This window comes from Larus michahellis, chromosome 5 (genome assembly GCF_964199755.1).
Source record: "Larus michahellis chromosome 5, bLarMic1.1, whole genome shotgun sequence".
Classification (NCBI taxonomy): domain Eukaryota; kingdom Metazoa; phylum Chordata; class Aves; order Charadriiformes; family Laridae; genus Larus; species Larus michahellis.
Window position 1 is genome coordinate 56,125,464 of NC_133900.1, and position 15,323 is coordinate 56,140,786.

The 15,323-nt window shown below is 36.8% G+C and overlaps 1 protein-coding gene across 4 annotated transcripts in view; it reads left to right on the top strand.

The window, feature by feature from the left end:
* Nucleotides 1-15,323, top strand: part of RGS12 (regulator of G protein signaling 12) — an 89,937-nt gene that overhangs the window by 19,480 nt on the left and 55,134 nt on the right. For all 4 annotated transcript variants that reach the window (XM_074587460.1, XM_074587462.1, XM_074587461.1 and 1 more), the window contains exon 3: nucleotides 5,107-5,226. In XM_074587460.1, the coding sequence (XP_074443561.1) occupies nucleotides 5,107-5,226 (120 nt within the window). The remainder of the gene's footprint in view (nucleotides 1-5,106; nucleotides 5,227-15,323) is intronic.

The window sequence follows — 15,323 nt, forward strand, 5'->3', positions numbered from 1 at the left end:
GCATGATACTGTTCATGCTATAGCTGGGAATTTCTTTAAGCTAATCGAAGATGTTTTCTAAAGGTGTTTGGTTTCTTTGAGTTCTGAATAATTGATAAGGTTTCATCAACTTCCTTCTGTGCACTCAAGCTCCAGGTTAGAGTATCGTATTGACTATCATAGTTTCACGTTGCGTTCCTTTGGTAGTACCAACTTTGAGTTCTTGTCTTGCTCAGGCCAGAGTAGGCAGTGAGCATCGACTGTCTGTGGATGTGCGTTAGAAACAGGATTATTTCATTTCGTAAACTATAGTTTATTGTTAGCGGAGATGAGGGGGCAGCCTGCTGCAGTCTGGGAACTGGCATGAGTGGTCAGATTTACATGCAAAGTCCTTTAGCTAGCACAGCTGCTGACAAAAATGTTGTATGAAACTACTGCTGTTATTGTTTATCAGTTAAAATTGCTTCTAAAAGTCTATTCTTTTTCTTTCTGCCTTTAAAGAACTAGATTTGTGCAAGTCAGCTTGTATTGGATCATTTTTATTCTTTCCCTCTGTTTGCAGTCTAACGTGAGTCAGGTGCTTCTTCACTCCCTCTGTCTTGCTAATACATGAAGTACAACATTTTCCACTTTCTCATTTGTACTCCTCTTGTACACCTTTCTTCTTATGAGCCAGAAACTGTTCTCACTTGGTCACATTCACAAACTGCTGCTATATCAATCCTCCTCTGGTGACTTGTTTTTAATGCCTTTCTCGTCAAGTAGATTAGGAGGTAGCTCATCCACAAGGCCAAATAAGCAAGTTAAAAATTAAATTAAAAAAAAAAAAGGTATTGAAGACTATAGTTTGGTAAATCATTTATGGTTATTTCAGGGGAATGTATTTGCACTTACCATTTCCTGTTAGCCTAAGGAAAAGGGGTGATCTAGTCATATATTAAAAAAAAATTTTGCAAACCCGTTCATTGTCCTGCTTTTTCTCTTATGATTATGCATTGAACTGGTATTTAGTCCATGCTAGTTTACAATTTTTACTTTGTTATAAGAACAGAAAAAGGAATGGATTTTTTTATAGCATCAGTGTGTTAATTCCTTTAATCCTTTGTTTTTCCTCACCATCTGCCAAATCATAACAGGATAAAGGCTTTTAGAGGTACGTTCTTTTGTACTTGCACCGTAATAGGTAGTAGTAGCAGAGTTGTAAGTATTTTGTATGGCAAAATACAGAGGATGTATTGCTGTAGCACCTGCTTTTCACTAATCAACTTGTTTTCACAAATTTCTGGGCTTTTCTGTTTGTTTCTGCCTTCCTAAAATGAGGACACTTAGTGAAGTATCAGATGGACTTTGGTTTCTAATACTCTTCTGTGATAGGATTTCTTAAATTTTCTTGAATATCTAGATATTTTTAGAGTTTTCTTTTATAGATTCAGCAACACAGTGTTTCTGGAAGAGAATCTTTAAGATACAGTAGTAAATAGTTCTATGGGTTATAGGCAATTTGTATTTAAAAAGACCCCCAGCCCAATGTTCACATAGCAAAATTCAGTGTTTTAGTGTGAGAGCTAACAGTGAATGAAATAGCATTTTCTTGTTGTACTGTTAGTATATATAGTGTACTGTTTTGAATTTTTTTTAGGCTCATTTAATGTTTTTTAATACCTGTTTAATAGTACAATAAAGGCTTTTAGAAGTATGACAATTTCTTTATGTCTAACAGACTGCAAAATTTACATTAATATTAGTCATTGCAATAGTGATCTCTCTTTGCTCAAATACTGTGGATTTCTTTAGCCATGGTGATTAGTACATTCCAGTTGCAATGGCTGTTCTCTCTTCAAGTAATGGATGCTTTTATTTCCAGCTCTTCAGAGTCCTGTGGAAAACATTTGCCAAAATGTTGCTGCTGTTTGCTTAAGCTATGTGATTCTTTCTTTATCTGTGTATGCAAGGCAATTTTTTTAATTGATCCGCAGAAGGAGGTCTGCCTTCATAGTCTGAATGTCTGGAATAGAGTCAAGAAAGGATGAAAAGGGAGACTTCTCAGCACCATTACCAGGAAATTAAATACTTTGTGAACTGCAGTCTTTTTTTTTTTTTTTTTTTTAGGAATGTCTTCCTTAATTTCCTAGATTATTAATTTGATTCTTCAGAGCAAGGAAGAGATTTTTGTCAGTTGAAAATGTTTTCCTAATTGCAATTTTTATCCAAACAGGTTGAGGAAATGGTTACCTCAGTGAATTTTTATATTTTGTAATCGTTTCTTAAGCACTGTTTTATTCTTAGGGTCTTTTTTTTCCTGCCCTTATCTCTACCATTCCATCCAGGATTTAGAAGTGAGTTTTGTATAAGAATGTCAAAAACCTTCAATAAAAATTTTGACTGGATACTAATTTACTGTTCCCTTTTCTACTACCACACAATTTGCAAGTGGTTTTTGTCCACTCTCCCTCTTTGTCTTTGTTATGCTTTTCACCACAAATAGGTAAGCAGCATTTATTTCTAAAATGAGGCATCTGGTGATAATTAATCTTATCTAGAATCTGCTTCTCAGTGGAATCTAATTAGATTTGTCTTCAGGCAGTTTGTTCCTCTTCCTTCAATTTGTAATGTTACTGTTTCAAAATCTTTTGAGTGTATGTTCTCTAGTTGTATGTCTTAACTTCCCAGGATCACACACGGCAATCCCCACTATTACTTAAACATATACTGGACAGTTTATTTTCTTTTGGGGCTGCATTAGAAAGAAAAGGGAAAATGTATTTGTTACTCAAAATAGATACAACTGCTATTGATAGTTTTTTTCCCTTTGTTTCCTTTCATGAAAGATAAAGTTGTCTGAGGAATGCATCTTGTTTTGAGAAATACATGAAAGACCATTAAGCAAAATCCATACTGTGTTAACTATTTCATTAGTTTCAAAATACCTGTTGTACTCACACTAATGATGTCATTAATTTCACTAGCCTTAGAATTTTCTGAGCTGTTTGTAGTCTGATAATTTTTTCACTAATTCACAGATTAAAAATTTTAAAATTGCAAAACTGATGTGGTCATACTTAACTAGTGGTGAAATCTAGTAGTTGTACACATATATTCAGGCTGCTTTAACAGGAACACACTCATATAGGAGAAGCCATGTCAGTGTTTTGGTATGTTATGCAGTAATAGTAATGGATACTGCGGAATTTAGTCATGGGTTAATGTGGAGTTCACTGTTTGACACAGGTTACTGCATTAGGTATAAGCTGTCAGTTTAGACAGTAAAAACCACTGTGACTGTAAGGTATTCACCAAGGGTGACCCACCTGGATGAACAGGTGATTTTAAAAGTTGCTCAGAAAGACAGGCACTATCCTCATTCCAGTGGGTGCTATCTGTGAATGTTTACAGAGAGCAACTTTCCTGTCTTCACATTTAGTTGATCATTTTAGCAAAAGCCATTTTAGCATGTTTATACTGCAGTTGTAAATGTTCTTTTAAAAACCTTAGAAGCTAATCTCCAGTTGCCAGATTTCTAGTTTTCCGTGGCAGAACGTGCCCGATTTTCTTCTCAGCCAAACCCCCCCCCCCCTTAGTAAACTGAAAACTCTGAGGGGAGGAGATTTCATGTAAAAATGGATCACTTTTAATACTGAATGAAGAAGCTGGAGTTTCAGCCTGTTGCAGTGATGAACCCTGCTACATACTTTGGATCCAGACTCCTGTATACTGTGTTAAGTCTTCACAATTCTATGAGCTTGCAAACAGTCTGTTGTGAGTGCTGGTGACAGTCAGAGCCCTGTTGCTGAAGAATAGTGTTGACTCCAAAGGAATAAGCAAACAGGCAGACAGCTTCTGTTGGATACCTTATCTTTTATTGCAGTAAGGAGGCTGTCTAATATTCTTGATGCTCTTCTCTACTTTGTATGAGGGGTTGTTAGCATGAGACTATAAGAATGTGAAATATATGATTGTTCTTTTTGTTAATTTGATGTATGTAGACTTTCAAACAACTTACCAAAGGGATGCCAAAATATTTCAGAATTGAGAACACAGCAACTTGTCCAAAGGAAGAAACAAATACAAATACAAAATTCAAGAAATATAACAAAGCTGCCAATAAGCAATTTTAAAAGTACTAATAAATATATTTTTAAGCTTACTGTGATGAAAAAAATGCTGAAATAAAATAGAAGAAAATTTACTCTGAATTAAACTCCGTTATTTTCTAAAGCGAAAAAGCATTGGAAGACAGGGAGGAATTTTCCCTGCACTGAATGTCGTTACAGTGAAAGGAATCTAAAATTTCAGGCACATAATCACAAGTTTTCATAATGTAGTGAGTTTATGTACATCTGCTTAGCACCAGTCACTAACTGTGTGCTTAGTCTTAGGTTTACTTACACTTTGCCAATTAGCATAAACTAGATATGTACATGCTGAGCTGTTGTAGCCTAACTGACATCTGGTGACTTTTTAAGGACAAAGAGTATGATTATGGGGAAGAGAGAAAGCCATTAGATTTAATTATTGCAGCACCAATTCTAGTCATGGAACATCCAATGAGGTAGTTTCTTTCCACAGAACAAAAGTTCCTCCATTTTGTACTGTGTGATTTAAAAAGTTTAATTCGACAGTAGGAAGCCTTTAAAAAAAAAAAGAGTAGTGAAAGTAAGATATTTAAAAGTGTGGAGAAAGATTCCAACAGAAGCTGGGTGAGATGATTTCTAGGATGGTAATTTTCTATAGAAAGAACAAATATTTTGACATTGTAAATATTTTCCATTAAGACAGTAAAGAGCTAGAATGGTCTTGTTTTTAATTAAGCTCTGTATACTAATACTGACATGTAGTATTTGTAAACTTTAGCAGCCTAACTGATGACTCATGTTTATACAGTGCCTTAATGCTGAATATTTATGATATTTGACTTGAGACTGGAAAAGTCATAACTTTAACAATTTTAATACGTGATTTTACAGGGGCACGGCAAGTGACCAGCGTCCTGTTACAGGTTTGCAAGTCCATCTCCTTGGAATTCTGTACCTATCAATGCTTAAAGTTCAGATGCTGTCGCTATGACCAGCAATGTACTAAAATTAAAGAAGTAAAATAATAATAATACATATTTCCTGTTTTGTTTAGGGTGCAAAATTTGGACATCCAATGGGATTAAATCAGGCTCCTCCCCCACGTTCTTCTGTTCGAAGATCATTTGGAAGATCTAAGCGATTTAGTATTACTCGGTCTCTGGATGACCTTGAGGTAATCAGCTTTCACTTAAAACTTTCTAAGTGAGTCCTGGAGAGGAATTTACAGTAGTTAATGCTGATCATTAATGAAATAAAGTAATATCTGTAGTGTAATAAAGTTACTAATCATTACATGACATTTTTGTGAGGGGAATAGAGATTTCAGGTATTGTCTGACTTTTTCAGTGTTTCCTTAATAATTTACACTGATGCCAGCAGTGACCATTCTTTCTGTGGGAAATTTTAACTTTATTTTACCCACCACAGTTGTTCATGTAAAGCAAAACAATACAGTTTTGCTGACCAAAATGTTCATCATATCTTAGAAATCATTGTATCATGATATCATATAAAAAACCCAAATGCTTATCATACTTGTTTTTCATTAAGCTGATGATCATTGCATTGAGAAAATTTTGGGGGGGGAGTTAAAATTTATTGCTGGAGCAGCAGCAACTTCCTAAGGAACGTAGCTTACTGAGTATGGAAAAGTTTTAAAAAATGCTTAAATAGGTTTTTACTCTTTACATGTCAGCCGTTGAGAAAAGGGAATTCCTAATCAGCTTGGTGTTGGTCATTGGTTATGGTGATTTTGGGTCTTTCTGAGGGTAATATAACAATGCTGTTTCACATCTGGTATAACATCAGCTGATGCCTGGGCCCCAGGGGCCAAACCTTATTGATTCTGGTGAAAACATGGAATGAAAAGCCATCTGAATTTAAAAATATGCTCCTCCTGCTCTGCTGAGAGCCTCCCTCAACCAGCTGTAGGAATGTGGCTTCATTTGTATCTTATCTTCTTGCGCACTTCCTTGGGAAAACCTGACCCATAGTGATGTGAAGGCAAATAGAGACATTTTTCCCTTACCCCTTTATCGTGCTTATCCGTAAGAACATTTGTGGTTGGGAAGAAACAAAACATATGTGCAGAGCTCTTGGCATAGGAGCCATGTAATGCATATTATACTGCTCTCTAGCATGGGAGGGAATGTGGCACACTGATTTCTCTAGATGGGAAGGAGGTGTTTAAAAAGCATTTGAGATGGGAGGAGGAAAGAAGGAGATATTCTGAGTTTGGTGCCATGGGAAAATGTAGGAAGAATGGCATTGCACTGACTCTGAACTAAAGGAGAGGGGAGCTCAGTGCACTGGATTTTTAGGGAACAGAATATATGGAAGGAACTTCTGGTGTTCTTGGGGAATGCAGGTAGGAACTGTAATTATTTATTTCTCAGATGCTTTAAAGGACATTTAATACAGTAATACAGTAAGTGCATAACTTTAAAAAACAAAAAACAGAGCAAGATGCTCTGGATAAAGTTGTTTGGGAGCTGTCTAGCTACATCTTCTTCATCAGAAAATAGCAATTCTTCTAAATTAAAAAGCTTGCTACTATATATTACCAGTTTTGACAGAATTTCTGGTCACAGTAAGAGAGAATCTTCTCAGAATATGTAAGAACCTAGTGCACTTGCAATAGGAAGAACGTGGTTCAGCCGCGTTCTTCCAGGTTGAAATTTCATAGAGATTTATGTGTGTATCTCGTATTTTGAGAGAGTGTTTTAAACACTGTTGTAGGAGCTGTTTTACATTGCATAAATATTCAATAAAATAGGGATGTGGTACTTAATTTCTGTTAATTTCAGAAAGATGTCATAGGCACTGGCCTAAAAAGTCCATTTTTCTCTCATTATGTCTTAGTTGATATTCATTATTGTATACAAATTGAGTAGCACCAACAAGAGGGGTTGAGAGGCTCTCTGTGTTACCCAGTGTCCTAATTAGGATGGGGAAACTTACATTGTAGGTCATGGTATGAATCGGAGAAAGAAACAATCTGTATCAAAATCTGTATTTGGATGAATGCCCTGACTACATGTAGCTTTTTGGGTGTGGATGGCTCTCCATCAATTGCTTCTTTTCACTTTGAAATCTCTTTTTTTTCATCTGCATGTCATTAGAGAATGATATCCTAGCCACCAGGAGAAATACCAACGCAGAGAAGAATTTCAAAAACTTCATAAGTAAGATAGTGTTGAGGTGTTTCAATTTTGGTTCTAACTTTAACGTTGCTACTGCAGCACTTTTCCCAAGTACTGTTACATAAAGTGTAGTAGAACACAATGTTGTTCGTACACATTTAGATTATCTCAGGCCATCTATTTAGAGTTACTGGAAGAGGAAATAACAATACCAGGAAATTCTTAGAGACTCCACCTTTGGAATAATGATCATGGACATATTATATAGGCTACTTAGTTTCTTTTGTATTCTTTCCAGTTATCTTAGCAGAATGGATAAGGTACTAACCCAAACATGAAATTTGAAAATGAATATGCTTCTCTCAGCTTGTGGGTTTGATTCCTGCTGGCATCCAAATTAGTCATCTAAATTGAGCAATATAAGTAGGTTCCATGAAGTTTCTTTTATGGGCATATGCTGAACACTGTTCATTTGCTTATAAGTCTGAAGAAGATTGTATTTGGATTTTTTGTGAAGTATGAACTTGCTCCTCTTGTCTTTGGACCTGTAGTTTGTGAAATACTAGCCGTCAGTTTTGCTGTCTTCTGCCATAAGGTGGCGCGATTTCTTTGCAGTTTCTTTTTAAATCTATCCAAGCATAAAACATATTTTTATCGATATTATTTTAGTAAATAAAAATGTATTGCAAGATAAAATGTCACCTTTTCTTTTAAATTCTTTATTATTATTATCTAAATTGTTGATTATGGCTGGCTATACATGCAGAGACAATATTCTTATAAGGTTAGAGTTAGCTGTAATGATATAGTTGCCCCCCCTTAAGCATTTTCCTCTTACCTGCAGAAGGTGAGTTGTACATAGGAAAAACTAGGCAAGTTTGTAGGATTAACCTCTAGATGCTGTTTTTACTAATAGAACCTGTATACAAGATTATTTTAAATCTGCAGGGATCAAAATAGGATGAGAGTACAAAATTAATGGATGCAGTTGTACTGAGACTATTGTATGGGAAACGTGTCACAAAATGCACAATTTTATTTCTGAACTGTGGAAATTGAGCTTATTGATACCAGGGCTGAATATGAATATCTTGTAAGTTGGAACTGCATTCAGAAAATTAGTGTGTCTGTTATATACCTTAATTATGTTGTTTTCACAAGAAATGTATTTAGAACTTTTTCTTTATTAAATTGCAAGATATTTATTAAGAACAGACACATTCCTATTTTGTATTTATTACTAAATTTTCCTACATGAATCAACTGTCGTTATGAAATAATATCTGTTAACAACCATATTAAAATTCTGTGATTTCCACCAATTTTACTTTATAGCATGCTTCCTGGTTCATATTTTTTTTTCATATTTGCAAGGTGTAGCTTAAGCTAAATGGAACTTACCATGATTTAGGATTATTTGATATTTGGACTGGTAAGAGAGCATTACCCTATCTTTCTTCATACTTTTTTTCCCTGTAGATAAGTGCCACTACTCTCATCCTCTTGCATGATTCTGTCCCGGCAAAGACACTGTTTGTAGATTTATAAACACATTAAAGGTGACTCTGTGAGACTGCAGAGACTTATAACACTGCCTTTGTAAAAATTTACATTAAACAGAGTAATCCTTTTACTGATGAACAGTTTTGGAACCAGATTCCATACACTTTCGACTGTAGCTCGTTCTGTTCATATCTTAGTTTTTCTTGAGGTCTGTAAAAATGGGGGAGCCTTGCAGTATTCCCTTGAAGACAACAAATTTAGGTTCCTCCTCGCCAAGGAAAACATTCAAAGCTGTTGTGTTTCCTGAAAATCATTGTAGCACTTGTACTTTTGGTATTTTGCAGTGGTTAAAAATAAGGCAGAATATTATCATGAGAGATGTAATGAATATTGTTAAATAATCTTTTCATGTAGAGATTTTTGTAAAATTAAAGACTATTTAATTCTTTTAAGTAAATAGCAGGACAAAAAAGATGTGTGTTGCTGCTTTTCTTCTGGTCCTCATCCCGTTTTGGAAACCTTGAAGCTATATCCCATATGAAAAAGAACATTTGTTGGATCAAATTTCTAGAGTTTAGTAATTTTTCAAAGTTGGAATGTATCATATATTCCTTTTAAAAATCAGTGTGAGGAATTTTGTTAGAATGTTCTATCTTAATTATAACCATTAATAATGTAGCATTATTAGCTGTTATTATAGATAATAATGCTTGATATTTTTTCTGTTTTGTTAATTCCACTGAAGCAACTTTTTTTGCATTTCATCTGCTAATTAAAAGCGTACAACGCATCTCTTTGGTATGAGGTTTTTATACTAATGAATGACATGTCTCTGCTGGATATTAGCTTTGGCATCTGTGGGTGGCAAAAACCCCTAAATGCTCATTTGACTTAATAATGAGTTTTTAAGTGGGTACCTGTCTTTGTTTGACTTATTTAAATAATCAGACAAAGCTTACACAGGGAGATAATAGCTTCTATGAGACCAACTAGTATACTAGGAAAACCAGACAAGAAGAGCTAAACATGCCCCAAACTTTTCCCACCCTGTCAGTTGATCTAATAAAAAGTATTAATGCGCCCTGCAGAGCTTGCTTCACTGATGTTCTTAGATCATCACCACAGCCACAACGCCACCACTGTGGCTACTGTAATTACGTGATTGAAATCAAGAGGCCTCTTCATTCTCAGCTTATATTTGTGAATTTAAAATTTGAAAAGAATGTACATTTTTGCCTTAGGTTTCACCAATTTTTTTAAGCTATGATAACTCGCCACGGGCTGCCAGCATACACAGGTTCCACCATGTACAACCCTTAAGTATTGCATATTTTGCATGTATTTTGTCCGAAGTTTTATCTAAGATGTAACTGACCAATTGACAATTTTGCTGTCTGCTTTCATGGAGGTGGAGAAAAGGCCAGTTGTGAAATAAAACTGCATGCAAGAATAAAGTCTCCATTTTTGTATGTGAAAGGAAGTTCTGTATTTCTAGCATGTTAATAATAGAGTTCTTAAAGGGCTACTCCTGTCTTACATACATACATTCTGAAGGCTGAATGCTAACACAGTCCAGCGCCTGGCATGGCTCTTTGGAAGCCTCATGGATCTGTGACCACAGCCTAGGTTTTGTTTCTTGTTTCCCTTTGCTAGGACCTGTCTGGTGTGGCTCGATGGAGGAGCAATGACTGACAGATCCGGTTTCTTGGAGTGTGCCACCAGGGGTCAGCTTTTAAATCAGTGCGAAGCATAAGATGTATGTTTAGTGATTTTACAGTCACTTGCTATAATAGCCCAGACCCTCTTGTCGAACTATAATATATAGCTTTAAATAGTGTAAGTTAGTCATGACATTAAATGTTGATTTCTTTACCTTGAATTACTGTAGCGTATGTGGTCATGGGGCTGATCCATAAGGCATTGAAAGCATGCAGTGGTTTTTGCAAAGCATTCTTCTGCCCTGTTCAGACCTTTGACTGTTACAGTCCTGGCTGGAGTTGTTTACCTGCTGTGCTGCATAGCGGCTGCACACCTCTGCTGATAAATGAAACACTGCCAGGACGCGGGGGCAGGTGGGGGATTGCAATGTTTGTACTGTCACAGTGTTAGAGTTGTCATTTATGTGGCTTCATCCTGGGCCAACTACTGCATTTTCTCAAATGTTTTCAGACATGGTTTAGATGTTAGCCCTAATAGCTATTATCACTGTGCCCAGCAGGCAGTTTGGACGCAACCAACTTTATTGATAGGACGTTGTGAGACCTTGGTGGTATGATAGTGGCCAGAAAGCACCAGTTGTCTTTAGAACTACGCAGTAGCTTATGGCAATATTTATTTGACTAGTAGTGATATAGTGATATAGACAGAATGTCTGTAGGTTATTGTCATCTTGTTCTGGATGATGTCTATGGTGACCCTTAGTCTCTTTTTTTTTCTTTTTTTTTTTTCTTCTTTTTTTCTGACATCATTCTTAATGTACTTAAAAGATTTACAAGAACATCATTCCTCTAGACTGCTCTGTTAAGAATTTCAAACTCTTTTCAGCGTATTCTAGAGGATTTTCTCCAGGCTTTTGCTTTGGCATGTGTGATCTTATCAGGTACTTTAGTTATATCCATTATTACTACCTAAAGGAGTTACAACATCATGCTAGCGCTATACATTCATTAATTTTTTCCATGATTGTGCACTGGCATTAACCTTAAGTCTTCGCTGGTATTTTATACTGTACCATAATGTTTAAAAATTACCAATATATGCTCCTAAGTTTTCCTTACATCTGTAGACTTTATCATGGAAAGTTCTTATGTTCTTCACACTGTTTTTTAAGGTGTCAGAGGCACAAAGGTGTCTTGGTCAACAGATGAGTACAGGTATCTGTAACCTCTTGTTTATCATGAATTGGAGATATTTATCTCTAGATAAAATCCAGAATGTTAAACTGTGAGATTTTTTTCCATACACTGAGAAAAACAGGATTTTTTTTATTTTTCTGTGCTTGCAATTGGTAAAGTGACTGTACTTTTGTAATTTTACTGTTTACTCTTTTCTACTGCTTTCGTGTTATTTTCTTTACTTCAGATTGTGGAGAAATTTGCCATATAAGTTTGCTTGTAAAAGGCTGAGTAGTCAGAGAATGTGCTGAGAGCCAGATCTCATCTCTGCTTTCTGAGGTGCATATGGCACTGCTCATCACGGCAGTGCTCATCCCATACTTTGGTGCCTCAGAAGAAACCAACAGTGTTGCCTAGGATGGATTCTATAGGGAATTCAGTCCCCATATGTGCAAAGACGGTTGGCACTGTATGGAGAAATTTCTCCCTGAGGAAGCAATCAGTATATTGTCCGACCCTGTCATTCAAGTGCTGTCCAAGCCTTATTGCCTCTGGGCTTGGCTCTCCAACACAAGCCAATTTCTGTCACAGATCCAGAGGCACAGTATATGTTTTCAGGGACTAGATGAGAACTTGTAGTCTGCTTAAATCCTCAGTCAGCAGGCCTTACTTCTTGTCAGTAGACAGTTTGGCCATTCTTAAGACGTGTGATTAAATGGACACAGGTGAATTCATAAGCTTCAGTGTCTCTGATGCAGTCACCTTTGTGGAACTACAAGGATCAGCCAGGGTGAACAAGTTAGGGTAACTACCTGAAGTTACCGAGGGGTCTTATCCATTAGTTCAGCAATATAAGGTATCAGACCTTCATTTTGGGTCTGTTCCTTTGGTTCTGTTTTTTTTCTGCGTAGTGACGAAACAGTCAGTGCTTGTTGGATTGGGACTCTTGGTAGGCAAGCAACCTCTCAGGGGTGTCTTTCTCCATAACCTTTGGTACCTAGCATTCTTTTAAAATTGTGCTTGCTCTCTTTGAACTAAAACTCTTTGCTTTCCTGGGTCTAATTCATGAGGCGTGTTAACCACCTGACATTAAGGCATAGTAATAGCTTACAACAATGGGGTCTCTTATTGAAACCTAGGATTATTTGCTGCTTAAGGCTGGCCCTTGCTTCAGTTGCTTGTGTTACACTTGTTGATTCAAGAGCTTCTTTTAAGGCTCCTCCCAAGAAGGTGGGCAGTGAGGTGAAGTTATTCAAGGTAGTAAGGACAAGAGCAGTCTCTGAAGATAAGAGCAGGCTGCTTTTATAAGACTGGATGACTGGACAAAGAAATGGCAGGTGAAAATGTATGCAGATAAATGTAAAGCAATGCAAATGAGGCAAAATAGTCCTAGCTTCATATATCAAATGATATATATACGTCTCTTAGCTGACTGTTTCCTCTCACAAGTGAAGTCTTTGAGTTATGAGACAGTTGCATGAAAACACCAGCTCAATACAGTAGCAATAAACCAAAATCTTATATTATGAATTATTAGGGAAGGAATAAAGGAAGAAGAACATAATGATTCTATTGTATATATCTATGATTTGCCCACAGCTTGAGTGTTATGTTTTGGTCTCTCTATTTCAAAAAGGCTACAATATATTAGAAGTTGAAAAGGTTGAGAAAGGCCTAACAAGAGTACAAAGTCATGGTTGGCACAGAAAATGTAGTTGGGATTGACCACTTGCTGTCTCCTTCAGGACAAGAAGTCAGCTCCATTAATTAAAGGTAGCTGGAGCCAGGAGCAAAACAAACAGAACACGATTGTTCATGCAGGAGGTAAGTCGGTCTGTGGGACGCCCCACCACTGAGTGCTGTGGATGCAAGAAATTTGCATGTCCTGCGGGGAAAGTGGACAAGTATTTGTAAAACAAAGCCACTGGGGATTATTAAGGAGACAAGCAACACCAGGTTCAGGAAATCTCCTAACTAAAAGTCCCTGGAGTGTGGGAGAACGTAATCAGGGAAATGTCCCATGTGTTGCCCTGTGCCGCTTGTCAGTAGACATCCATGCGTGGCCGCTGCTGGAAACATAATACTAGGTTTGATAAACCTGTGTTCTGAACTGATTCTTATGTGCTTAGACTCAAGGATGGACATTGCTTCTCTTTAACTGTGGGATTATGGATTGTGCTGTTGGCACAGGAAGCCGCATTACCTTTCACTTGGTGTAAACTTGTTTGCAAACCCAAGGGCTCTCTGATCGTAGTATCTCTTAGCGCTGCCTAACTGCTGTGGGCTGGGGGCGGGAGAGGGCACCTGCAGCTTTATTGTGTAGAGCTTCTGCTGCAAAACAGGCTGCCCATGTAATTCTGGGTGGGAATAAGAAACTGGGTGACTGTTTTCGTGCCTCTCTGTTCCTGCCCTCCCTCAGCTGCTCTTCCTGTTACCTGGTATGCCTTTTTGTTGTGTCACGTACTAACGGGGGTGAGGAGGGATTTTTGCTCTATGAGATCTGGTTAATGTTAGGGAATATATTAAGGCCTTATTGAATGAACTGAATTGGTGTTTCTAGAGTATAATCACAGAATACGTACGGCACAAATGATACCATTGTAGCAATCTGTGAATTGTTTCTGATCCTGTCTCCATGCTTAAACTGCTGAGATTTTGGCTGAGTGTTGGTACTATTTAATTTTCATTGTCCTTGTGGATATATCAGTCCAGTGAAGTCTGAAAAAAAACCAAACCAAAAAACAACAAAAAACAAATCAGAGGAATCACCTGTGGAGCTTCTACAAGATGAGCTACTGCTTTTAATTCAATATTAAATCCTCAAAACATTTCATCATTCTTCTGATATTTAAAAATATATAGTATAAGTCCTTCCCCTCTTTCGCTCTTGACTGAGGAACTTAAGTTCCATCACGTAAGGATAGTACTTAAGCATTACTTGTTGGACAGAAAGCATATGCATTTATTTCTGAAAATACACGTCTCTCGCTGGTCTGTCTGGAGAGTAGGTGTGGTATTGAAAATTACGAGAATCATGTTTCACTTGGAACGCGATCCTTGTAAATGCCAATGCCCTGCTTACTCAAAAGAACACAGAGAGTTTTGGTAGGATGAGATAGGTTGCATAATATGCATACATGTGATTGTAATCATACTGAGGCACGTACCTACACGCCAGAAACTGAAATAAATTTGCTGTGAGTCTTACAAGTTTTAACAATATTTTTCTTTAAGGATTTTTAGATTATATTTTAAGTATTTTTAATAGGGATTGATGGCCTACTTCATTCAGATAACATACTCATCAAAGGGGAATGTATTAAAAAAAGAGAATACTTTGGAGGAGAAAATGATGTTGACTCAATGCTTAAACAAGTTTGGACAAACGTTTAAGACAGAGTCCTGTAGGCCCTTACCGAATGCATTTTACATTAGCAGATTCCTCAGCAGCATGCTGTTGTCTTTACAGAGGCTTTATTGTTACACAGGACCTGCCTAAACAACATTTTAAAAGCTGCCTGTTCCTTTTGATGAGAAGATACGGAACCAGTATTGAGGGCGGAGAATGTGGTGGGGAGGGAGGAGAATGGGAGAGGTGTTGATAGGGCAACAGACAGAGAAGCCTCATTTTTTCACTGGACTCTGGAAGAAGTAAATATGTGTTCAGAAAGAGCGTAATAATAAAGTTGGAGGGACTGTTTCTTAACAATGAGCTATTAAACTATTTATACATGGAGAAAACTTTTACTGATAGTCAAGTGTCTGTAAGTATAAAGTTTTGTTTGTCTAAA